This window comes from Dipodomys spectabilis, unplaced genomic scaffold (assembly GCF_019054845.1).
Source record: "Dipodomys spectabilis isolate Male_0828 unplaced genomic scaffold, ASM1905484v1 ptg000297l, whole genome shotgun sequence".
NCBI classification, from domain to species: domain Eukaryota; kingdom Metazoa; phylum Chordata; class Mammalia; order Rodentia; family Heteromyidae; genus Dipodomys; species Dipodomys spectabilis.
Genome location: NW_024870974.1, coordinates 19,723,146 through 19,750,770, shown reverse-complemented (window position 1 = coordinate 19,750,770; position 27,625 = coordinate 19,723,146). Strand labels below are relative to the sequence as shown.

At 41.1% G+C, this 27,625-nt stretch overlaps 1 protein-coding gene across 1 annotated transcript in view; it reads left to right on the top strand.

The window, feature by feature from the left end:
* Window positions 1–27,625, top strand: part of LOC122127204 (hedgehog interacting protein) — a 79,371-nt gene that overhangs the window by 7,277 nt on the left and 44,469 nt on the right. The window contains exons 3-4 of the mRNA XM_042701817.1: window positions 4,686–4,842; window positions 5,542–5,743. Of these exons, the coding sequence (XP_042557751.1) occupies window positions 4,686–4,842; window positions 5,542–5,743 (359 nt within the window). The remainder of the gene's footprint in view (window positions 1–4,685; window positions 4,843–5,541; window positions 5,744–27,625) is intronic.

The window sequence follows — 27,625 nt, the reverse complement described above, 5'->3', positions numbered from 1 at the left end:
CACGTTCCTAAGACTTTTCTTAACCCAGCTGTTTCTTCCTCTTGACCACATTCCCCAAAGCACGGTGGAGTAGGTCAGAGTTGCTCAATGGCCTGCCGAGAAGCGATAACAGACTATAAACCAGAAAGGTTCAAGTCTGCTTTTCCTGTCCCACCTTGAAAGGGACACCAACCCTCTTCCGCTTCCCTTTAGCTCCCCTCAGAAACCCCCTGAGCTCTCTGCTAGGCATGTGGGCCCCTTCACGGGACGGGTGGGGGGGGCTTTCTGTATTTCGTTCTTTTAGCATCCTCCCCCTCAGAAAGCCCCCATGGCATCCCCCCCAAGAGGAGAGCTCAGCCGACAGTGCAGAGCGAGTCCTGCAAGCAGGCCTGCCGCTCCCCGGGTCAACATATGTGGTGACGAATGATAAATTTATTTTTCTCCAAAGTTTGTATATATGTAAAACTGCTGAAGTGCATCAAGATGTCAAGTGCTCTTGGTGGCCACCCAGGCTGCCTTGAAAGATAACCAGATGAAAGCTCTCCTCTCGAAGCAGAGAGTGCCCGGTGCCTTCTACGCAATGGAAGGCATAGGCCTTAGCAACAGGCAGACAGGGCTGTCTTTCCTAGGCTTACACCAATAATCATTTGAAATACTTGTCCCCATGCATGTCCCCAAGGTGAGCTGCAATAAGGTACTCTATGCATCATTTAATTGATACCCAGATTTGTGTGTGTGTGAGAGTCTGTGTGTGTGTGCATGCACATGCATGTGTCTGCAAGTGTGCCAGGGTGCTTTTCCCTCAAGACTGGCATTCTACCACTTGAGCCACAGCTCTACTTGCAGCTTTTTCCTGCCCCAGCTGGTTTGATCCTCAGATCCCAATTTCCTGAGTAGCTAGGATTATAGACTTGAACCACTGGCCCAGGCTTTGTTAGACAGATTGATCCTTGAAAAGCAGGTTGCCATTTTCTAAAGTAGAATGCACAAGGTGGGACTCTCTACCCCCTCCCACCTTTGCTGCACAGAAAAGTATCTTTAGACTTGTAGAATGCTAGTTTTTCAGAAATGGGTATATGAGCAAGTTTGTCAGAATTTTACCTTTCTAAGTCCATTTAATAATATGGTTTACTTTTCTTGGCAGTTCAAAATTGTGGAAAACAGCTACTTTGACATTTTTTTTTTTTAGAAAGAAAGTTGTCAACCTATCTCACTTCCCTTACAAATGGCCTCTTCTTTCTAGAAATCAAATCCTTGAAGAGAAGGAAGGCATCCTAGAGGGTATTTTTTTTTCTAAAAGAAAAAATTTTTTAAGAGAATTGAGAGAGAGAGAGAGTCATTTTTCCCTCTGTTGCTCAATATGTGAAGAAATAAATATATAAATGACCTCACCTGTTGCTTTTCTTTCATAGGCTAACGATAGCCCGGCCATTTCCAAATACTCTTATAGCCTGAATTTAGTTCATTTCTAGACATAGTAATTTAGAAACACTCATGAGTCACTTATTTCCTACCTAAAAATGGGAAAAGAAATTAAACAGCAATATAAGTAAGCATGCATAAGAATTTTATTAACCTCACTATTCTCTAGTTGTTAGGGAACTCGCATTTCAACATTAGCAAAACAAAACAAAATGCTGAAATGACATTAAGGTAACACAGGAGCTCTATTCTTCATCCCCCCCAAGTTTTTTCTTTCACCTGAATGAGCAGAGTAGAAACTCTGTTGTTCATTAAAAGGTGGCTAATGCTCTCAGTGGAAAGCATGCTAATGGCCACCCATTCACCAGCCCGCCTCCTTTCTCTCTACCTGTTATCATAATGGTTTTCGTCAGTCATCTCTGCAGCCCTGGTTTATTGTAGTGTGAAAGGTCTGCACCCAATTAGTTCAATTGGCTTAATCCTGTCGCTAATGAGGCCAAGGTCAAGAGTTTGAGTCTATTGAGTTTCTGGAACCCACAATGGCTCCTAACTACATCAGATCCCTTACACAGATGTCCTGTTAGTCCCAAGGACAGCAAGCCAGTGGGCATGGACGCACACTCCATTAGAGCGCGCTCTGTGCGTGTGCAGCCCCTTTTGCACAGGGGGCTCATTTCCCTCTTTTCCTTTTCGTGGTGAACACACATATAAGGAGGAGAGATAACTTCTCTAGAATACACGTTGAGAAGGGAAAATTTAGACTACAGAATGCTCCCTAGGGATAACTGCTTTGCATGTCAGTAGTCTGTAGGGTTTTCTATGGTATAGCGGAACTAGAATCCCCACGTCAGGAGCCAGTGGCTCACACTCCTAATCCTAGCTACTCAGCAGGCTGAGATCCAAGTCAGTCCTGGCGGCAAAGTCTATGAGAATCTCATCTCCAGCTAACCAGCAAAAAGCCAGAAGGGGAGCTGTGGTTCACGTGGATGTGAGAGAATTCTAACCTTGAGTGAAACAGCTAAAGAACATTACCCAGGCCCTGAGTTCAAGCCCTGGTACTGGTGCACTCAGACAGCAACAATAAACAAAAACCACTGCAATACTCTGTGAGTATGGACAGTGCACACCCATCACGTTCTACTAATCTGGAACGGGCTGAATCTCGCCTCCAGCCAGCCACTCCTCAGGGAGCCTGTGGAGGGCTGCGGAAGGGTTCATCTTCCCTTGAAAGACATGTTGATCAGTGCCTTGAAATCAGATGTTTTTTGAATCCTCACAACAAAATGGGTCTGTTTCATCACCGTCCACAGCAAAAGCAGATCCTTCAAGAAAAAGGTGCTCATTTTGTAGTAAAAGCCTCCAGCACTAGCTCCCTCCTTCACACTGAGGTTCCTCGCGTGGGCCTGGGGTTTGTGAGATGAAAGGAAGGATTCCTTATTAATGTTTTTTTGTTGTTGTTTGTTTTTTGTTGGTCCTGGGGCCTGAACTCTGGGCCTGGGCGCTGTCCCTCAGCTCTTCAGCCCAAGGCTAGCGCTCTACCACTTGAGCCACAGCACCATTTCCAGCTTTTTCTGCTTATGTGGTGCTGAGGAACCCAACTGAGGGCCTCGTGTATGCAAGGCAAGCGCTCTACCACTGAGCCACCTTCCCAGACCCATTTTTTGTATTTTTATGATTTGTCAAGACTACCTCCTGGGCCACAAGCTTATGGATATAGATGAATGTGTTCTCAAGAGAGACTAATTGAAAGTGATTTCTCATTTCTTTCTATTTGTCCCCAGCTATAAGAAATCCTTTTTAAAATGATATCAGCATCTGGGTGCTGGTAGCTCATGCCTATATTCCTAGCTACTCAGGAGACTGAGATCTGAGGATCACGGTTCAAAACCAGCCCAGGGAAGGAAATTCCATGAGACTCCTATCTTCAATAAACCATTCAGAAACCTGGAAGTGGCATTGTGGCTCAAGTTGTAGACCACTAGCCTTGAGCTGAAGAGCTGAGGGGCAGTGCCCAAGCCCAGAGTTCAAGCCCCACAACCAACAACAACAACAAAAAAATGGTATCAGCCACCAGCATTGCTCATTGATTGCTCTTGAGGTGGTACTGATTGACAGACTACAATGTTGGAATGTACAGATTATGTGCTGAAACAAAGTTGAACTTTCCCTCTCTTAATTTTACTCAAGGAGACTTGTTTACCACCAGTAGGCAGTTGTCATCCAAGTGCTTAGCCATTGAAGAATGGAAGGAGAAAAGTTATCTGTTGTAGTAAATTGCTCAAGACAAACAAATGATGCTACAACCTTTGGTCCTCTCTCCAATTTCTAATGCTTGAATATTTTTTCAAAGAAAAGTAACTTTCCAGTTCTTGGCCCCTTCCTAGGGGTGTTTTAGTTCAATGAGAAGATTAGATAGGGTAAGTTACAAATTGCCATTTATAAAATAGAATTTTCAAATTGCAAAATCATCATTATCTATACATAAAGTACAGGGAAAATGTTTTTTACTTATTTAGAAACAGAGGCCTTAGTACTAGCCTCTACTTACCACTTGAAGGTCACACAGGGAGTCAGTCATTTATTATAAAGATTAAAAAAATATCTTTAAGTAGTTGTTCAGAGGCATTTCAGTTCAACATGTCAGTTTAGGGGTGCAACAGGTCTTGACCAGTGTCACCCTTTATCATTCCTTACCCATCTGTCCCCACCCCACTGGTCCCCTCAATTACCTGATTCCATTTTCCTATGTGTCCCTTGAATAGGATGATTCTGTTTTCCCTCCTTTTCTCTCTCTTATAGGGCTCCTTATTGAATGGCATCTGAGGGGCAACCCAATACGACTTATAAAATACCCCACATTGGTCCTTGATAGCCTCTTCCTTGATTGTAACTTGTCTTTTTCAGGAAGTAATTTAGTAGGGGAAAATGCCAGAGAGGGAGGAAGTCAGCTCACCGCTCACTGAGGAAGCTTGGAATGACAGTGCAGTAGTTACCAAGCATCCCATAGCTGGTATCACGTGCATTTCCTACCAGCCTGGGATATGCCGCGCACAAGGCCACTTTTTCCTGCAGTTCTTAATTTCTTTCTTTCTGGTTAAAGAGGAAATTATCTCCCCCCCCCCCACCCCAATCCTCATGCAATTCCAATTGTCCATCCATCCTTCTATTTCCATTACTTATTATCCTAGCATATTCAGATACTTTTTAAAATAAGACACCAAATGAGGTAGTTCAGCTGCAATGCTGTATTTCTGATGAGTCTTTTCACCATTTTATTTTTTAAGGTTTCCTTCAAACAACGGCTGAGGAGTTTTGCTTTTACTATGCGAGAAAAGATGGTGGGCTGTGCTTTCCAGATTTTCCCAGAAAACAAGTCCGAGGGCCAGCCTCTAACTACTTGGATCAGATGGAAGAATATGACAAAGCCGAGGAGATCAGCAGGTCCATACATATAAATGTTCTTGATTCTTGAGAGAAAAAAAAAAGTGACAAAACTGTGGTTTTAAAAACAGTCCCTCAACTGTGCGTGCTTATTATGTTCAGCAGCTAGCTCTATTCCCCAGTCGTTTGGTGCTTTCTTTTGGGTAGTTTGCTTTTCTAAAATCATAGCTTAAATGCTTTTAATACTTAGACCACTAATCCCATGTTACGAGCTTGGCTTCTCTATGACTCATATGAATTTTATGGGCATAGTTTTAAGCTTGAATTTTATGATTGTTGTAAGCTTATGGTGCTGTGGAAATATTCGGTACAATTATTATTAGCAAATCAGATTTTTATAAATAGATCTTAGAACCTTCTCAGTCCCTTCTTGTAAGGGGTTCATTATTGTCAGTAAAAGCCCATTTTAATTATAGCCACTGCAAGATGAGATAATGAGCCGATGAAAATGTTAAATACTCATGTTTTGGATCCTCACTTTGGCTTTCTGAGAGAAAGCCATTTTACTATTTTCCATTAAAAAGGTGAAAAGGAATCACACAAAGGTGTGAGTTGGGTGAGTTACTCTGTGTCTTTGCAAAACCATTGGTTTCTAGAAGAAATGGGATTTTGGGAAGGATGATGAGCGCCTCCCCTCCCTCCTTTGTCTCTACAAAGACACACAAGCCTTACTGTTGGTGTCATTTTCCATTCGTTTAGGAAGCACAAGCCCAACTGCTTCTGTGTCCAGGAGGTGGTGAGCGGGCTAAGGCAGCCCGTGGGTGCGGTGCACAGTGGGGACGGCTCTCACCGGCTCTTTATTCTGGAAAAAGAAGGTTACGTGAAGATTCTGACCCCTGCAGGAGACATTTTCAAGGAGCCTTATTTGGATATTCACAAACTTGTTCAAAGTGGAATAAAGGTTGGCTTTTCAATTTTTATTTATCTTTGCAGTGGCTATGTTGGTGTTTTGTTTTAGAGTTAATTTTCCTCATGAAGGTATTTATAACAAAAGAAAGAATGTTGAAGGAGAAAGGTAGGCAGCGTAAAAGAACAATACTTGCCGGCCACTAATTGGGGTAGCCACATTCAATGTTGATGCTATTTTCTGGCAATTGGAAAAATGCAATTTGGTGGATATTTTAGCATTTTTTTCCCTAGGCAATTTTCAAATTTAAAATGACTTTGTAAAGAGTTTGTTTAGATATTGTTTAGTGGGCATAACATTTGATGGAACATCACCATTTGTTAGCACCAGAAGGTTTTTGGTTATTTGACAATTCCACATTGTTCTTTACTGTATCTATTTTTGAATCTGTCATGTAAAAATGTTTCTCACGCTGTGGTGTCCATGTACAGTATTTTGCAGGTAAGTCAAATACTTTTATCTACAATTAGTCATTTATGTAGTATGTGAGCACACCTTTTCCCTTCTCTTCCAACCTCTCTCAATTTGGCTTATCATGCTAAATAATCTAGACATGTGAATAAAGATTGTATCCCATGAGTGAAATGGCAATAAGCTACACGTTGTGGCCTTCTAACATCCAGACACATTTAACAGCTCATGAATATTTTAGAATGGAGAAATGGGGAAAACTATCTATTCTGTTTTTTTTAAACTGGAAAACATTAAAGGAAGGATGTGTCTTTTGTAGAAATGAATTCCTTTGTCTTTTGTATTCTACTTAAAGGTCTGATCACCAGAGTCAGGAGAAACAAGTCATGAAAAAAATACAGAGATATTCCTAAGACCTAGCTAGCACCTCTACATTAGGGAACAGTAGAATGAGTCAATTAGAATACAGATAATGCCATAGAGTTTGGAACACCCAGGCTCAAGCTGGTGAAGTGGTAGTATCAAACTCAGCCATAAGAGAAGTAAATATTTTAGCTGGGCTTGGTAGCTGTAAACCCAGCATTAGGAAGTTAAGGCAGGAGAATCAGAAGTTTGAGGCCAGCCTGAGTTATATAATAAGACCTTGCCTCAAAAACCCAACAAAATAAACAAACAGACCTTTTATGGCAAAGGACTTTGGCAGCAAAACACAAATCATTTGGGGGGAAAAAATCTTCCTTAATTCAGTTTAAACATTCTCCCAGTGAAACTTCTCATTAGAATTCACAGCAAGGAATCAGAATGAAGCATTGATATTTTGCATATCAGGGTTCAATAAAATACTTGCTGAGTTGCTTCCTGATAAGTCACTGCCAGGTGTTAAGAGCAAAGTTGAAGATACAAGTGCAATTCCCTAGCCAGGGCCCAGGAATGTGCTCTCTGAAAAGAACTAATGAAGGAAAAGACCATCCTCTCTGAGCCCAATGATTAACAACTACGTACACTTTGATATAGTTCCTTCTTGTTTTTGTATTAAAACTAAATAAATATTTTTCTTACAAAAACATGCAAGCACATGGTAGCAAATGGGAAAACAGACAAGCACCTGTTACTATTTCTATTTTTGAAGGTTTTTCTTTTTCCTCTAAGAAACTTTCAAACAAAATTAAGATAAAAGTCACACACACATGATACATGTTTTCTGTGTGTCTCTTCATAAGTGTTTCCTTTCGTATGTGCATGTGTATGTGTGTGTCTCTTCATGTATGTTTTATGTGTGTTCTCTTCAGCCTCTTCTTTTCACTTAACAGCATACCTTGAGATTTCCCAGATTTGCAGAATTTTCTCAAAAACTTAAACTTTAAATCTTTTGAAAAGGGTGTTACATATTTCCTTGTTGGGAAACATTTAGGGTGAGTCAAGTACTTTGTTCCTTACTTTTTAGCCGTAAAAGCATTATGGAGTTAAAGGATATATACTTTAACACACATATCCAATTTACTTTTTAAAATGTATTTTCAAATACCTGAGAAAGTAACAAACAGCTTTTAAATATTATTTGAGTAAAACGCTAGTATCAAAAAGATTTGTGTGGGTCAGGCATGGTAGTATTCACTTGTCATCCACATACTCAGAATAAATAAGAGAATCAAAGTCCAGGATAGTTGGGGTAAAACCATGAGACCCTATTTGAAAAATAACTGAAGCTATCATTATTAAAAAGGATTTACGTGGCTCAAATGGTGGTGTGCCATAGCAAGTATGAGGCCCTACAAACCTGAGTACTACCAAAGAAGGAGGGAAAAGAGGAAGAAGAGAAGGGGAGGAGGAGGAAGAAAAGGGAAAAGGAAGAAGAAAAAGAGGAGGAGGAGGAGGAAAGGAAGGAGGGGAAGAAATAAGGCAAAAACTAATACATGCAAAAGAGGTTCAGGGTTCTGACAAACTACTTAAGAAATAATAAAACTGATTTCTTACTTCTACTTTAACTTCCTAAAGAATGGGTGGCTGCGTTTTGCTTTAGAGTCTCTCTGTTTTACTTTGTACCCATCCATTGGGCTCATGATTGAAAGCTTCACTGGGATAGTTTGTCCTGACATGGAGACATTTCATCACATAGTAAAATTGTACAGCCTCAGGGTATAGCAGTGCCATTTTCTGTGGTATGTTTACACTGCAGGCCCAAGCAGCGCAGTAGAATTTGGCCAAACCCGTAAGAAATCCTGTAGAGTTTGGTGTCCTTTTTATCCAGAAGAGCTTTAGGGTTTCTAGAGCTTAAACTTCAAAATCCACTATTCTAGTAACTGATAGAACATATTTTCAAGTGTAATATTTAAATTCTCTTGAGTGTTCAGCACTAAAGACGTCAGTGAGTGAGGAATCTGTCGCAAAGGTGTGAGTGTGTATTCTGAGACCACATCGTGGCTGCCTCATTCTCTTTCCAATGCTTAGAAACATTGAAAGAGGAGGCCCCTGCTGCTGGCTCATGCCTGTAATCCTAGCTAGACAGGAGGCTGAGATATGAGGATCGAAGTTTGAAACCAGATGGAGCAGGAAAGCCATGAAACTCTTTATCCCCAATTAATTCCCCCCAAAAAGCAGGAAGTAGAGCTATGGTTCAAGTGGTAGAACGTTAGCCCTGAGCAAAAAAGCTCAGGGACAGTGCCCAGGCCCTGAATTCAAGCCCCAGGGTGCCTCCCCCCCTCTCCCCAAACAAACAAAATAGAGACTTCTGCAGGCAAAGGAGCAAATGCCAACACACTCATGAGCTGATACCACTGACTGTGGCAGTATAGGCTCAGCAGGAGAGCAAGCGAGAGCATTCCCATGGCTAGTTTACAGTGAGTGATTTCTCGGGCTTAAATATATATATGTGTATAAATATATATTTATAAATACTTATTTACATATAAATATATATATGAAGTCGGTATGTCCATGAAATTATTTTTGTGTTCGCCAACTATTATTTTTCATAAGAGATGCAAGTAAGAATTTTCAAAAATTATTCTACATATTTTCGCCTCTATTCTTTAGGTTTTAACATTCTAAGAGAAGGTATAAAGTTGCTTAACAACTTTATGGGTTGCAATAGCCAGCTCACAGAATTAATAACACATACAAAATCCAACTTCTACATGCCCGAAATGAAAACTATATAAACCACAAAGGAGATCCTGACAATTATATAAACCACAGTAGAGATTAATGACTAGTAGGAGTCAATTAAATCAGACATAAAGAACAATCTATGATTGTAAGCATTTCTAGAGGTACTAGCTTTTAAAAATCTGGGATGCTCTCTGATAATTGTCCCTTATGAATTGACAGTGATTTTTTTTCAACGTAGTAAAAAAATAAGCCCCTCCTCCCTTTTTTTTTTGGTGGACAAAGGTCTGCAGTTGACTGATCTCTTAAACTTCTACCAATCCTGAGCTGTAACTGCTGAGTGGAAGGCCATTGGCAAACAGCCAGTCATTAAAGAACTTGGACATGAGTCCTGACTGAAGTTAAAACTATGATGTCTCATTTTTAAACAGCAAGACCAGACTGTGCTGTCTAAAATTTAAGAGATTATAGTATCGTGTGGGCTTAACATATTGTAAGAATTATCTGGAAACTTGTAAAGCATACACTAAGGAATAAAGTATTTCTCTGGTGTAAGAAATAAACTGTGGAGGGCTGGGAAGGTGACTCAGTGGTAGAGTGCTTGCCTTGCATGCATGAGGCCCTGGGTTCCATTCCTCAGCAGCGCATTACCAGAAAAAGCTGGAAGTGGCGCTGTGGCTCAAGTGGTAGAGTGCTCACTTTGAGCTGAAGAGCTGAGGGACAGCACCCAGGCCGAGTTCAGGCCCCACAACTGACAAAAAAGAAAGAAAGAAAGAAGCTGTGGAATTAAAATTAAAAAGAGATTGGTCTGTGAATACAAAGAAACAACTAGGAAAAACAAATGCAGGTGATTATTGAATGACAGGTGTCTACAGTTAAAAGTAAATTAGGTTATTTCCCAGAGTAGCTAGAACACAGGATTTTAAAGGTACTCACCACAAAAAGAAATCATGCTTAGGAGAACAACATATTAATTACCTGGGTTTGAGCATTACCATGTGCATGCTTATATCAAAACATTACATTGTATCCTGCAAATAAGTACAATCATTATGTCAATAAATTATCTTCAGAAAGTAAAAAAAAAAAGTAAATAAGAAATATATTTTTAAAAATATGTAGCAATTAGCCAGACATGGGTGCTCACACTTATAATTCTAGGTACTCAGGAGGCTGAGATCTGAGGATTGTGGTTCAAAGCCAGCCCAGGCAGGAAAGTTCATAAGACTCCTATCTCCAATTTAACCACCAAAAATTTGGAAGTGGGGGTGTAACTCAGGTGGTAGAGTGCTAGCCTTGAACAAAAAGGCTCAGGTACTATGCCCAAACCTTGAGTATAAGGCCCCCGATTGGCCCCAAAAGAAAAAAAATGTAGTTATTTCCTATATTTTTGGTGGCTAATCATTAATACTGACATAAAAGAGTGGCCCAGCGATCAAAATGGTAAGCAATGTCTTCATTGTGTGTGCGTGTGTGTGTGAGTACACACACACACACACACACACACATCATGCTGTTTAATCTCAAAAGTTGAGTTTATATCTGATTTTTTTTTTTTAACTCAGAACTTCTAGCAAGTACTAGAGTCTACTTCTTCTGTCTAAAGTCCTTGGGAAAGAGAGACCAGTGGTTCTCAAGAATGGTTGTCTGGTCAATCTAATATCCTGGGAGTTTTCAAAAACTCAAACTTCTAGTTAAGTCAGAATAGAGTTGGGCACCAGGCCTAAAGCTTTAGACAGTAATTTCAAAGCATAAATAATTTGCAAACCTCCAGTTCAGACTGAGCCACTTCTTGGGTCAGTTATACAAAGAACAAGACACATTTTCTCTGCTTGATCTAAACCATGCTGTTGCTGGCATGACCACTGAAGTACATGGCTGCTCACTGGTTGCCATTTGTCCCTGTACCTTTAGTTATCCACTTAGCTTGTACTTATGATTTTGAATTATTTGAGTAACGAGATGAATTCACTGTGGTAATGTGAAGGCACTTGATATAAAGTTTTGAAAACAGTGTTTTGATAGTGAATTCTAGCTGGGCACTGGTAACTCATGCCTGTAATGCTTGCTACTCAGGAAGCTAAGATCTGAGGATCATGGTTTAGAGCCAGCCTGGGCAAGGAAAATCCATGAGGCTCTGATCTCCGAATTAAAAAACCACCGAAAAGCAGGAAGTGGAGTTGCCATGCCCAGACCCTGAGTTCAAGCCCAAGGCCAAGAAAGAAAAAGCAGGGGACGGAGGGAGGAAGGAAGGAAGAAAGGAAGGAAGGAAGGAAAGAAGGAAGGAAGGAGAAATGAATTCTAATTAGTAAATTGCTTTACCCATTGATTTTGCTCTTTTTTATTTTGTTTCCCACTTCAGATTATGGTGTACAGTTTGTTGTCAAAATTGTTAATTGTTTTATTCTTAAAACACCTGATTTGCTCTTCTATCAGGAAACTTCACAGTAAGCACCAGCATACTCTAAGGTATGCTTGCACAATTTCCCCCAAGTACTCCCGATTACTCAGGGCCCAGGAGCCATCTGTAGCCTTGCACCTGCCACCCTCAGGGATGCCACCCCTGCAGGAAACTAGAAGCCCCATTTCTGGTCCCCGAGTTCTCACAAGTGGGCCCAGGACAGAGTGCACCTCCCTCCCCGCCCCTAGCTGGTAGCACGCAGCAGAGAGAGCTGAGAGACTTGTCTATCATTGGAGCAAGTGTCACTGGACCCCTGTGCTTCTCTATCTACTTGGATCCTCACTTCAAAAGATGCTTTTTTGAAGGAGTCCTTTCACCATGGGAGGAAAGGACAGAAGGCTGAAAGCTGCCGCTTGTCCGGGTGACTGAGCGCATTGAGGTAGGGCTCTTGAGAGCCAGCAGTCTGGCTGCCCGGCAGCCCCAGGGGCATGTGGAGAAGGCTGGGGGGTCCGCCAGGGAGCCCAGCCTGGGAAGCCTCTGATTTCACAGGCCTGTAAATCACTCACATCATTATGACCATTGAAAGTTTGGCGAAATCCAAGGAGTCATCGAGCAGAGGTCTATTTGTGGTGAACTTTGTCAGAGACCTAGCCTGTCATATTTTTCTGATTCTGATGTAGTCCTAGGGCAGCTAATGAAATGGTGGTGGTGTGATTTTGCTTGAGTGAAAGGAGTCAAAGCAGATGTGAGAAACAATTTGCTTTTCCAAAGTAATTTTAAAAACCTAGCATACATACATACTTGTGTTCATAGATATTAGGTATGTATGTATATGCACAGGGCAATGAATGCTTAGAATATATAGGAGATAATTCCAAGGAAAATTGTTGGAACTAAATTTAAACATGCTTCAGATTGAAAGAAAGCACATGTGTGGCTGAAAAGTGAGAAATTATATTTATAAAACCTTATAATAGAAGAAGCACTATTCTCAAGGGTTTCTGTATACTGCATACATTTAAACAGTTTTGGACATACCAAGTTTGCACTGAGAAGTGATTAGACTTCATCAGAAAGTGTGATGCAATGGTAATAACCATTAAAGAAATTTGAAAAGTGGTAGAAATTATCTTCCCCTCAAACAAACCAAAAAAACACCTTTTTGTTTTGATAGTTTATAGAGTTTTGGTTCCAAACATAAACATAATTTAAATCTGAAAGTAAAGTTTGTGACTGAGGCAGTTTTTACTATCAAGGTAGAAGTGGAAGAGTTTGAATCCAGTTATCTTTGAGTGCTGCTGAGACTTCTCTAGAAATGACCTGTAGACCCCAGCATTTTCAACTTCAGTTTTTCCAGCTGAGTCGAGAAAGGCCTACGTCTCCTCTGCATTAGGTCTCATAAGTCATGGGTGAGGTGAAGAAAGTTCTTACATTAATGTCTTTATATTTACCCAAGACTTGAAGGGTAAAGGAAATAGAGGCAATAAATCTGAGAAATTTTAGGGTAATCATGTAGTTGAAGTGAAATGTGAAGTCTAGAGAAGACCTACACCACCTTTGGAAAGCATTTCTCCTGACATGTCATGCACTGGCTCCTACCTACTATGTGACCAGAGAAGTCCTGCCAATGTCAGCTGTCATGGAGCTCCGCTGGCCATGTTCCCTCATGACAAGAGAATATCAGGCGCCACAGAGATGTCTCTAAATAGGGCACAGATCGAAAGATACATAGTATTCTTTTCATGCAAGTTCAATTGTTAAGAGGTACACTGGTCTGTCCTTTCCTCCTTCCTTCCTTCCTTCCTTCCTTCCTTCCTTCCTTCCTTCCTTCCTTCCTTCCTTCCTTTCCTCCTTCCTTCCTTCCTTCCTTCCTTCCTTCCTTTCTTCCCTCCTCTTCCCCCTCTCCCTCCTTCCCTCCCTCCCTCCCTCTTGAACTCAGGCCTTGAGCTTGCTTTTGCATAAGGCTCTACCACTTGAGCCACAGCTCCACTTCTAGCTTTTTTTTGGGGGGGGGTAGTTTATTGGATATAAGAGCCTCACAGACCTTCCTGCCTGGATTGGCTTTGAGCTGAGTTACTCCTCTTGCACCCTCCAGAGCTGCTAGGATTACAGGCATGAACCATTGGCACCTGGTTTTATTTCTAATTAATCAGAACCATCTATTTTCAAGCAGAAACTTTGCTAAACCATTATCTAGAGCACTTCTGTAATCTTTATAGTAACCCCATGAGGAAAGAAGCATTTGCACCAAACTGCTGAGACAGTCCCCAGGAACCAAGTTAATGGATGCAGGTGGAGCAAGGGGGCGGTTCTACAGACTGACATGTGTCCCCAAGAGAAACCACACCTTCCTTTTGCATCGCCCTTTGACATCAGGTGTAAGGCATCCCTGCCTATCTCAGGATCAGAAAGCCCTTCCCTACAAGGGCCTGGACTTTCTCCGACCGCAAGCCTCCTGATGATGAAGCACAAAGCAGTTTACCCAGGAATTCTACCTCAGCATTTAATCATAATTTGCTTGCTTTCATAGTAGTTTTTCCCAACCTGGATATTATAGTAATGTAGGTCTTTTTTGTGTTTATTTTGGAACATGGTTTATGTCAATCTGCCATAGAGTTAATAAATTGTAGGATTTGCAAAGGAAATATAGTGGTGCTGAAAACTTAAGAAGGCACTTTTTTTTTTTTAACCCATGAGCAACTGTTGGTCAAAGTACAGATTCAGAATGTCAGAAGTTGGAAGGGGCAATTGGATAAATCTGCTATAAAATTAATTTGTAATGTCATGTTCCTAAGTGCATTACTCAATGAATTAGTTCCTTAAAATGCTGAGCAGTAAAACAACCCATGAAGTCAGACAAGAACTTTTTAAAAAGGTGCTAAAGTTGAACACAATAGGAGGTAATAATAGGAACCGTACCCATGAAATGTGCTGAGTTCTGTCAGAAATAAGAATGAGTAAAGGGATGCTTTAGTTCCTACCCTCTTAGCCCTCAGGCCAGAACAGACCCTCTTCCCATCACATTAGCTCAGGATTTCATAGACAGTCTCTGAAGTCTCTGTGCATATCTGCTCTTCAGCTTATTTCTACCCTCCATGACCAACCTGGAGAATTTGCTTATACAGCATACAGCTCTTAGCAATTCTTTCTTCCTATTATTTATATGATAAAGATGTATCCCATAATTTTACATTACATATGTATTAACTAGATACACATAATAAAATGCACATATATGTACAATAAACATGTACAGAGATATTTCATCAATTTCTACAATACATTTAAACAATGTCATGGACAGTATATATCCATGGACATTTAGTTATTTAAGAGTGTATAAAGTCTATGATTATACCAAGTTGTCATAAAAGCAGAGGGGTCTAAATTCGGGGCATATCTCAAAGATTCTTAAAAATTAGAGCACTGGCTAGAAATTAAAATGATCATTTCACTTCTCAACCCAAATATGCTTATTTATCAAGAACATCCAGGGCACATGATCACATCAAAAGCTTGAGAAGAGCCGAGCACCAGTGGCTCACGTCTGTAATCCTAGCTACTCAGGAGGCTGAGACCTGAGGATCACGGTTCAGAGCCAGCCCAGGCAGGAAAGTCTGTGAGACTCTTATCTCCAATAAACCACTAGAAAACCGGAAGTGGCGCTGTGGCTCAAGCCATGGAGTGCTTGCCTTGAGCTGAAGAGCGCAGGGACAGCATCCAGGCCCAGAGTTCAAGCCCCACGACCAACCAAAAAAAAAAAAAAAGCTTGAGAAAACGTTTTCTTTCTTTTTCTTTTTTTTTTGGGTCTGGTTGTGGGGCCTGAACTCTGGGCCTGGGTGCTGTCCCTGCGCTCTTCAGCTCAAGGCTAGTGCTCTACCACTTGAGCCACAGCACCACTTCCGGCTTTTTTTTTTGCTTATGTGTTGCTGAGGAATTGAACCCCGGGCCTCATGCATGCAAGGCAAGTGCTCTACCACTGAGCCACCTTCCTAGCCCAGAGAAAACTTTTTCTAAATCACAGAATTTTCTAGCCCCACAAGATTTTTTGACCCCCGGTCAGTGACAAGGCCTGTCATCACTGTGGTGCTCAGTTATCACCAAACGCAATAAAATTTTAATCCTTTAACAAAGATTCATTTTATTCTATCTGGATGTGCCATATACAACTTACTTATAAGTTTATCTTGTCACTGACTTTAAACAATGTTTGGACCTAAAGTCCAAACCAAAAAAAGCCTATTGAAAACAATTTTCTCAAAACAAATAGGTTCTAATTACTTTAGCATCTCACTATGTAGTAGGACAAGAATAGACATGATATGAATTTCATCTAATTCCATCAGTGGTAGCAGTTGAAGTTACTTCATCATAGAACTCAGTCCAGCAAACTGAAGCTAACTCCCCACCCCCCTCTCACACACACAGAGGCAGAAAGGATCTTAAAATTTTACATATTGCCACCAAAATTCTTGAGCAAAAAACATTCAAATATTCAATTATCAGATTTTCTGGCTGTGTCTCATACAATAACTAAATTATTTACTCTTTTTTTAACTTCTGTTAAGCTGTTTCTAAATGACCCTCTTAGCCTAAAGCACCTTTGATCTAAACACCACAAACCTAAATAAGAGACATCTGCCTCAGGCATTTTCAGCTGGGGTGAGCAGGCTGCTCCTCCCCTACCCAGAGAGTTAGAAACTCTTCAGAGGAATTTTTGTTGTTGTTGTTAAAAGGAGAGAAAAAAAGGAAGAACAAGTAGAAAGCATGAGTGCTGTGAATGAATAGAAGATGTGGGAGAGTGCTACTCTGAAGATGATAAAACTAGACAAATGTAACTGGGAATAAATTCCTAGCCCTCCTAAGAAAGATCTGATGATGCCCACTCCCACCCCCCAGAACAAAACATCTTTGGCGATGGATCTGAACACACCTGTTCAGGAAAAGTGAGACACAACTTTAGCCAATTTCTGCCCTCCCCCACACAGGTCACCAAACATCTGTCATAAGTTATCAGTGACTACCACAGCCTAGACTCCAGCCTGTGACCTGAGGTTGAAAAAGCCACGTAGCTCATTCTTTCCTCCAGTGCTGGTGTCTCCCAGTGTCATCATGAATGCTTCTATTTACAGCTCTAGGGATCTTGAATATCAGATGACCCCAGGACGTTAATAATATATTTACACCCAAGTCCTCTGTGTGTATAGCCCCAGGCCTCAGCCACTTGCTGTGGTGGGACTGGTTCTACCAAAAAGGCTTTAACTCAATAGCTGGCATACTTCCTTAATTGCAAACTACACCTGTTGTCTCTTTGTCTGAGGAGGTTTACTGTTGTTTTAAGATTCTTGGCTGGATTAAATGTCAGTATACATAAAACAATAAGCAAACAGAAGGACAAAGTCTCCTGGATGTGTCTGCGTGAGATTCTTCCCTGGGAAGAATGCCTAGAAGGGCTGTTCAGTCACTTCTGCCTGCAGCTTCAGTGGGCAGGATCTTGGGTTCCAGATGGCTCTGCAGTCCTAAACTTAGCACCAGGTTAGGGATGGGTGAGAATGAACCGCTGTGTGGCTGAAATCATCCATCAGCACCTGGCCTTTGCCAAGACAAGGGCACATGTTTTGGCACATGTTGGCTGTGTGGCATCACCTTGCAGCATCTCTACATGCTCATTGTGAAGTCCAGAGGAAATGACAGCCTTAGTGCCCCCTGGTTCCAAAATTCTGTGAAACAGGAAGTCGTCCAGGAGCATTGCGTCCAGGGAAGAGATCAGAGAGACCACGGCTTACCCAGCTTCAGGGAGGGTGGGGCTTACTCTGCTTTATTCTGATTTTTGTTTCTTTTGTAATGATGCAGAAATCCAGTCAACCACTGTCAAGCGAGAGCCCACTGGGTACCTGGTGTGCTCTGCCACATGGGCCACAGCTCCACTTCTGGCTTTTGCTGGTTATTTGGAGATAAAGAGTCTCGAGGACTTTTCTGGCCATCTGACTTTGAAACCTTGGTCTTTAGGTCTCAGCCTCGGGAGTTGCTGGGATTATAGGTGTGAGCCACGCTTCAGCTATGCCTTAGACTTTTTCAACAAGCTCAGGAACGGTCAGGCTGACAGAGACTTGGAGCAGCAAGGAGGGAAGTGGGGCGTGGAGGGTCACATGCAGACTTCTGCCTACTTCCAGCTCTGCTATGAAAGTCTGTGTGCCCTGGAGACAGCGCCTCACCACTCCAGGCCATTTTCACCCGCAGAGGGACAAGGTCAATAAAGCCAGAGGCTGCGTCAGCTTCTGCTTCCAGTGGGTCCCTACGTGAAGGAGTAGTTAGAAGTTTTTCTCATCTTTTACTTATTTATTTATTTAGGTCAGTCATGGGGCTTGAACTCAGGGCCTGGGCACACACTGTCCTTGAGTATTTTTGTTTTTGTTTTTTTGCTTAAAGCTAGCACCCTACCACTTTGAGCCCTAAGAATCTCATGGACTTCCCTGCCTGGGCTGGCTTTGAACCCTGATCCTCAGATCTCAGCCTCCTAAGTAGTAAGGATTCTGTTACAGGCATGAGCCCCAAGCACCTGGCCTATCTCATCTTTGTAAAGTGCGAGTTTTGAAACTCAGTACATTGAAATCATAATATAGTTAATGGACTGTGGGGAAAGCTTGTAAATTACTGGAACTATCCATTGTAATAAAGAAGAAAAGTTTTTGCAGTATCCAGTTGTAAACGCTAATTCATGAAAATGGTAACTGCAGAGACTGCAAAGTGATATATACACCTATGTTACTCTTGTGAAAATGCATGTTTAAAAAGATAATGAGATCCCTTTGCATAACTACTTAAAGATACTAAAAAATGATATAAATAAAAAAATGGAAGCCAGATGTCGGTGGCTCATGCCTGTAATAATGCTAGCTACTCAGGAGGCTGAGGTCTGAGGATCATGGTTCAAAGCTAGCCTGGGCAGGAAAGTCTGGGAGACTCTTATCTCCAATCAACCACCAGAAAACCAGAAGTGGTGCTGTGGCTCAAGTGGTTGAGTGTTATCCTTGAGCTGAAGAGCTTCGGGGACAGTGCCCTGGCCCAGAGTTCAGGCCCCACGGCCAACAAAAATAAATTAAATAAATAAATTAATAAATAAAATGGAACAGGAGGTCAGATGACAACTTTTCAAAAGAACACTTACACTTGGATTGAGTGTATAAGAAAGGGCAAAATCTAGATGTCCTATAGTTACGATTTAAACGACCATGGAGTATAAAACTATAGACTTCAAAAAAGGAGGATATGGAAATATTATTGAAAGGAATTTTTAACTTTAAATGATAAAATAATGAGCTCATAATTCATTCTCCAAAGTAGAGCAGTCAGTCTCAAATATACTCAATAGCTCTCATCTTGGCTGTTGGCACTGGAACAAATAATCTCATCTAACAAATCCAGCTTTTCATGCGTTTGTTAAGCTAGCAAAGAGCTGTCTCCTTTTCTACCTGTGTCCAAATCTACAGAAGTGCCTTTGGTTTTGCACAGTGTAAATTAGATGTGAGAATCTGTATGAGGAAAGAGGGCAGCACTCGATCATTCCCCTTGCACACGTGGGATTTCTGTGCTCTGTTTCCTTGAGAGAATTCCCATGGTGCCAATTAACCTAACTTATTCCAAAACAATTCTCTGTTTGGAAAGAATAATTTTCATTGTGGGTGTTCCTTGAAATTGTATGCCTCGTCCTCTGTTATTACGGCGATGTGTGCTGTGCAATTGAAAGCCCCAGCTTGCTTCCCTGCTCTGTCGATGAGGCTGTATCCCACACACAGTGTCAGAGAATCTGTTTTAATTTTGTCCTATGCACAGATAGTTTAACTTCTCACAATTTTTTTCAACGAGCGCCGAGCCAGCTCTCCTGAATGTGAAACCAAATATTTCATGTCAGAATAATTTAACAGAAATAATGAAAAGCAGGAGATTGGTTTTAATCAGGAAATAGTTCTTCTTGCAGCAGTTTTGTTAAGCCAACTCTTTTGGCTTGATTTAAATGGCATCTTCATTTTCCTTTGAAATAATGTGAATGCACTTTTCTCCAGTGTAAGAGAGCACTGGGACAGAAAAGATAGAAAGGATATAACTAAGTTGGTAAATGCTCTCTGTCTCTCTCTCTCTCTCTCATTGGGTTTTGAGGTTTCTGGAACATTTTGTAAAAACCTAATAAATCAATTAACCAATGTTCATCCTAAGATTCAATTTGGTGAATAAGAATATATGTGCTTTTCATCAGGGCACACATCTTTGTAAGTCTGAAACCACCACACACAAAGAATTTAATTCTGACAGACATTTGTTCTCAGCATAAATACTTTGGGGCCAGTAGTTGTCCCTACTTAATCATGCTTCTTAAAAGTAAATTCCAGAAAACTCAAGGCCCCCGGTGACCCCTGGTAAGGTGAGTTGTCAGTAAATTACTTTTATGATGTGCCCTAGGGAAGCAGGTCTGCTAGAAACTTCGTAGGGAGCTGGCCCCTCTTGCCGGAGGGTGATGACCTTTAACTTTCTCTAACCTTTGCACAGCTAATTCTAAATTTCTGGGAGGCAGTTAGTCACATTGTTGAATATCATATTAAACGAGGCTTCTCTACCCAGAAGACTGTTAACCACACATTTGTTCTTTAACAGATTTTTAGCATGCCACTGAGCATTTTAATTCTACAATTTAATTTTAAATAGCAACATCTAATGAATTGAGAGAGAAATGAGTTCAAAACAGATCATGGTTCAATGATGACTGCCTGAGGTAACATTTGAAAAATAAGGTGGAAAATTTAAATCTTTCTAATTTTTGCTAATTTGAATTTATTGTGGCACTTGAAATTTTATAGGAAACATCGGAAATGAATGAAGATATTGTCAGAATTCATTCATTCACTTATTTTTTTAACCAAATATTTAGTTATTGAAGGGAAGATTTTTAAGGCATGTTGAGAGAGTAACAAATCTAGGAATTTAGATACTTTTAGATGAAAATGGTATATTTATAGAATATGAAATACGAAAGGTTATTAATCATCCACTAATGTGTAGGTTATATATATTAGACCCTAATTTCTGTCTTTAGCTCTTCTTATTAGTTTTGGCTGACATGAAAATGGGCTAGTATTTCAAATTCATTCATAAAGAAAAGTGTTCACAGGCTCAGCTGAATTGTCTCTAAAGTTTATCATATTATTAAAAAAATACCTATGTATACATATAAAACACTGTGTGACTCAGTGAAATATTACTGAAGATAAGCCTTGCCAAAAGTTACACACCTAATTTTTAATCAGACAATGTTTAGAGAGAGGAATGCATAGACTAAATGTCGACTTCTATAATCTCTTTAGTTTATGTTTCATATCGTAGCATAAACAAAGCCAGGCAGTCTAAACTTCTTATTTGATATCAACCTTTTTCAGAAGATCAGCAATAAAGCAGTCACAGAAGCAGAAATACGTCAGTAATTTTTCATTGGCCAAAGAACAGAGATCAGCAAATTCTTGCCTATCAACCAGTGTATTCAATGGCTCAACAATGTATTCAAACATGGTGGATATTCTAAGTGAACCCTGATGCTTGGCAACGCAAAGAATTATCGGCAGAGTAGGGACAATCTTTAAATGATATGGAAAATATTACATTGGTGGCATTAGTGCTGTGAGTACAGTTATGGCTTACAAATAATGTAGCACAAGATCCTGTCCAACCTTAAGTCTTCCCGCATCACCCGCAGCTCCCCAGTTGTTTATCGTTGGATATTGAAAAGATAATTGTAAAATAGAATTTAGATATCAATCTTTGATAGCCCTAAAAAGATTTTACTCAAGAAAATGGCAAATCAACTCAGAATCTTTTTTTTTTTGCTGTTGTTTTTGGTGCCAGTCCCAGAGCTTGAACTCAGAGCTTTGAGCCCCACCGTCCTGCTTTGTGCTGGTTAATTAGAGGGAAGAGTCATTGTGATTTGTCTGCAAACCTCTCTCCTTAGATTTCAGCCTCCTAAGTAGCTGAGCTTACAAGCATGCGCCATTAGCACCCAGCCAAACTCAAAATCTGGAAACTATAGTTAAGTAAAATAGATAACCCTCATGGCATGAATATCCACTCCTCCTTAAGTTATTGGCTTATTTTAATCTCACCCAGTGCATTCAGCATTTATTGTGTACAAATGAAGACGGACTTGTATGGCCAGATGTTTTATTTGTTTTTGTTATGTCAAAAATTTCAAGTGAGAATACTTGGATAGTGTTTAACTATTACAGTGAGCTCTGCATTGTCATTCCCTAGAGACTTGCTGTTCAATTATCATTGAAACCTAGGCCATGAGGTACAATCATCCTGTGGGACAGCATAGAAAGGGCTCACCTCTGAAGCTGTCTCTGGAGCTCAACCCAAAACACAGGACATAGATGTGACAGGCTGCTCCCCACAGCAAAATCTGAGTGCTTTGATCAGAAGTAGAGAAAGAGACAGTGGCCAGGGAAAACAATAAGGATATCAGAAACTTAAACGGGGGGGGGGGGGGGGGGCAGTATGACCATCCCCTAGTAATGTGTCATGCCCCTGTAGACCAGTTGGTCTGTCTGTCTCTCCCTCCCTTGCCTCTCTTCTTTTTTCTCTCGCTCTTTCCCTTCCTCCTCTTTCTCTCTCTCCTGCTCAGATCTCAGCCTCCTGAGTAGCTAGGATGACAGGTGTGAGCCACCTGCGCCCGTCCCCACCCCCTCTTCTGTCTGTCACACCCCCCTTTCTCCTGCCAGTACTGGGGTTTGAACTCAGGGCCTTGTACTTGCTAGGTTATGGCTCGCTAGGCCTCCAACCCTTTCTATAGTTCTACAGATTCTGTCTCACTTTTCTTGTCTGTGCCGGATTGGGAGTGCAGTATTTCTCCTTTATGCTTCTGCATAACTAGGATGACAAGTTTGTATCCCTGTGCCCAACTTCGGACTGGTTGAGATGAAATCTCCCTCTCTTTTTGCTCAAGCTGGCCTCAAAGTGCAGTGCCCCCTCTCTTCACCTCCCAAGGAGGAGGCCTGAGCCGAGGTGCCTGGCTCCTAGCTGCTTCCTTCAGAACACATCCCCGGAGTTGCTGTGACTGCTGTGCTGATCATGGGAGCATCTCCTTGCCAGGATGGCAAGAGAGCTTCAGAACTCAATTTAAAAACCAAAACTCAATTCAGACCAGCCTAATGAAAGAACAGAACAGCTCCGGTCTTTCCTGGATGGCCAGGTGCTTCGCCCTGTACACAGACCATAGCTGCTGTGGCTTCTGTCCTCAGGCGTGGCAGATCCAGGGAAGGAGGGCAGCCCCTCCCTGAGTACCAGTGCAGGACTTGAAAACAGTGTCCCAGGCTTAGGAACACCCATTGTAGGCCACACAGCCTGTACCACCACGAGAGGGTGGGCTGGGTGACTCTCCAGGAAAACCCAGGAAGTGGTTACCTGGATCCCAGGCAGTGGAACAATGCAGATTCACCACTTACTGGGCTGACAGCCACTCTGAGTCAGGGCCTGCACGTTCAGTGTTCCTTCCTGCCTTCCTTCCACTCTAGGCTCCTTTACTGAGCTTGCTCCTAAAACATCGTTCTCAGACTTTGAGGGGTTGTAAAACAACCTGCTGAAGCTTTCCATCGGCCTAGTATACAGCTGACCTCCCAGTATTCTTGTCATCTTCACAAAGTACTCTTCTTACAGGTTTTTATCTGCCTCGTGTTTTTTTTTTCCCTTTTTCTTTTTTCTTTTGTTGGTTGTGGGGCTTGAACTCAGGGCCATGGTGCTATCTCTAAGCTCTTTTTTGCTCTACCACTTTGAACCACAGCTAGTTGAGAGGGGACTTTTCTGCCTCAGCTGGCTTCGAATCGTAATCCTCAGATCTCAGCCTCCTGAGTAGCTAAGATTCCAGGTGTGAGCCACCAGCACCTCGCTGTCTGCCTCATTTTTAAAGACGTGTGGACCCAGGCACTCACATTGGATGCACAATCAAATGTGCGACATTATCACTGAATCTCCAACAGCAGGAAGGTCAAGAGGGATTTGACTTTTCAGTTGTAAAAAACGGCTTATCACCTTGTATGAAATACATGTACACACTGCAGTCTTCTCCCTAATTTTGAAAGACTTTGTGAAATATCTATTTTACTTCCATCCATTAATCACATTTACTTATGAGTCACTGTAGACTTCGCAGCCAAATCTGCAAGAATAACAGAAGTATGTAGCAAACTGCCCCCAAATGTGTTAATAGAGAATATGAATTATCTCATGATAACAGTTTGTAGTACGGTGCATGTCTTCTGGAATATTTCGTACCCTACAGCTTTAAAGTTCACACTTTTTATTCAACACTGTTGAGCTCCATTCTGTGCAATTTAATTAACTTTGGTAAGCAAGTATGACATGTTTTAATTTGTCTTGAGTCATAATAGTATGATTAATGGGCTGTAGACTACTTAATGTGAAAGATGGTCATTATTTCTTTACATTTTGAAATTTGTAAGATGTTCCTGAGTATCCCCATGAGCCTGGAAGCATGCCTTTGCTACATATTTAATGAGCATATTAAAATCTGTTCTCATTTATTCACTTAAGGAGAATACAAGAGAAAGTTTGAAAAGCACGAATCTTGACCCTACCCAAGAAAGGCGTGTGTTTTTATTTTATCTCTCTAACAATGAGGAAATAAAAAATTTAACTAGTTATTTGTTTTCTCTCTGACAGCCTTTGTCACATTTAAACATGTCCTTAAAATTAATGCAAGCTAAAAAAATTAATGCAAGCTATAACATAAGCATTCAAAAGGAAAAAGCGAATTTATTCTTAATAAAAAAACAGAACTAGTTTTGTCTTACATGAACTGGTTTTAAAGAGGAGCCTATTGTGTATGGAGTGACAGACTTTTGCTCTCATCCTTTCTGCCTAAAAGCATGTCTCTGCCCTGGTGGTGCTTTCCTGAAATGTTTAATTGTTTTCTTTAAGGTCTCCTGTATCATTGTCTGTCATAGCCATTCCTTCCAAAAGCAGTATGTAATTGGCCCACTTAGAAAGCGGGAGTAACTTGACTTTCTTCATGTCCACCACCTTGACCCCATGTCCTGTCCATTCTGCCCCGTGGTCATGGCCAGTGATGAGGAGTACATTTTTTTAAATTGGTTCTTTACCATGCAAACTCCACTGGGCTCCAGAAGCTGGCTACCATTTTTACACTTTCTGTTGGATCAAAAAATTGGCAAGAGTTATAGAATTCAGATCTCTTCCAGAGGCCTCTGTAGAGGAGCTAACAGATGTCTCCATGTGCTTTGTAGTTCTGCAGACAGGGCTGTAGGGTGGCCGTTCACTGACTCACTGGTTTGTTCACTATGAGTTCATTCATTGGGCAAATGTTTATTGCACATTGTCTTACTGAGCCAAAGGAAACTAAGGAAAGTCTTGAAAATCTATCTTTGTATGTTGATAAGGGATAATAAATGAACTGTAAATGTTCAAGGAGATTTGTAGTAGGAGAAAGATGACTTGCATCCCACATTAATTGTTTCGCAGTTTCAAATGCCTCCCTATTTACAGGGCACATGTGACTCTGCGGCTAACTTGTTGTCTACACTGGCTTGCAAAATACATGCATATATTTCCCATTTACCTCTAGGAACAGGAACTTCTTGTTAACTGAATATTTTAACTCAATCTCCTTTATATGAAGGCCTTTAAGACTAAATAAGTTGCAAAGTTCAGAGATTCTCATATTTGTGTTAAGCAGATATGATCCATATATATCTTATATATATGATATAATGTGTATATAGGCATATATATACACATACAACAATACACACACACCATATCCACAATACACAGCCACCTTTGTGGACACCGCAAGCTGTGCTGGGAGCCAGGATCTGGATGCATAGATCAGCCTCAGGCACAGGTAGGTGGTGAACCTCAGCAGGGCAAAGCCACAGAGGGCTGGCTGCCCGGCGATGCCCTCTAGCAGCTCACAAGACACAACTCCCACTTTCCAAAACACACAGCAGCAGCAGGAACTCCCTGCAGACCTGATGGCTGCAATCAAACCGGACCTCAAACCCCAAGGCCTTCCCCACGCTAGGCAAGCTCTGTATCACCAAGCAGCATCTCTGGTTCCTGTGAGGACTTACGCTTTAAATACAGCTTCCTGGGCTCTCCTTCCAACATATCCAACATGGTGAGATATAGGAGAGCATTTCATTATCAAAACATTACTTTTCTATAGAAAATGATCTGAATTTTCAGGCTAAATGGAACCATAATGATGATTAATTGCAACACAACCATTCAGAAGTAGTTGTGTTGGTAAATTAATCACACTAAATCTATTTTTATAAAACCAAACCTTTTGCTTTTTTTTTTTTTAAATGGAGGTCTTGGGCTTGAACTCAGGACCTGGTTGCTATCACTGAGTTTCTTTGCTCTACACTAGTGCTCTACCACTTGAGCCATAACTCCACTTCTGGCGTTTGAGTGGTTAATTGGACTTTCCTGCCTGGGCTGGCTTTGAACCGCAATCCTCAGATCTCAGCGTCCAGCGTAGCTAGGATAATAGGCGTGAGCCACCAGCACTCAACATAACTTTTGTTTTTTCAATGTATTTTTAGAGTTCAGAATTCTCCAGAGGGGCTGGGAAGGTGGCTCAGTGGTAGAGTGCTTGCCTTGCATGCATGAGGCCCCGGGTTCCATTCCTCAGCACCACATAAGCAGAAAAAGCCAGAAGTGGTTCTGTGGCTCAAGTGGTAGAATGCTAGCCTTGAGCTGAAGAGCTTAGGGGCAGTGCCCAGGCCCAGAGTTCAGGCCCCACGACCGACAAAAAAATAAAAATCTCCAGCGCTCAGGGACCTCATGTGCCAGGCAGTGTGCGTTCACATCTCATTGTCTGAGCAATCAGATTTCAACATCAGCTTTTGGGGACAGAGCTGGGAAAGCAAAATTGAGCAAAAATAGCTTCTGAGCTTCAAATAGCATTGTATTGTATTGTTGTACCATGTGCTTGAGTTACAAAACCAAAACTTCTAGAAGTGGAAGGGGCCTTTGGAGTCATTTAACCTAGCTCTTTCATTGAGGAAACCAAAGGCTGGAGAGAAAAATAATAATTTCTTGAAGGTTGGCTAGCTACCCTGACACTGAATTTTGGTGTGTGTGCACTTAATTTTCATTGTGCAATAAGTCTGCTGTTTGGGTTTTAGTCTTCCCAGTAGAGCCAGAGCTCTTGTGGTAGTAAGCGTTGGGTCAGAAGTATGGGAGATGTGGAGGGTGCTGGAGACTTAATTCACTAATTCTGGTAGCAGAGTAAGCAGCAGGGCAGAAATACGCTCCATAACATGCTTGGAAAGCTAGACAGCATGACTAAAAAATCCATTCCAGACCAGCAGTACCTGTTGGGTGCTCAGGTGCTTAGAGCCAAAGGAAATACAATGTTTTTCCATGAAAACAAAATGAAGGTTGACATGGTTTGCCAACTCATTCATCCTGGTCCAGATTTATTTCCGTCAAAACATCCCCAAATAGCATAGTAAAAAAAAAAGTATTGCAAAGCATTAGGATACATGGGAAATTTCCATATCTCCCACACAATTTTCCTGTCTAGTAGAGAAAGAAAGCCATGCATTCATTTCTTAGTAATACTGCACTATTACGGTATCTCAATATTACTCAATATTTCATCTCTGTGTGTAAAACAAAAGAGGAGACCTTTTTTAAAAAAATGACACTCAGATTAGTTAAAATGCTATTACCAAAAGAAAGGATTGTGAACTGTATGTTTAAAGATTAATCATCAGCCACTGTTTAAAATTAGCATGATGTCTGTTAAAATGAAAATGTTCTTGAGAAAAATGATACCTCAAATACAGATTTTGATAAAGAGAAAGCTTAGGAAGCTTTAAATTCTGACAGAAAGGAATAGACAACTGTTATGCAGAAAGAAAAGCAAA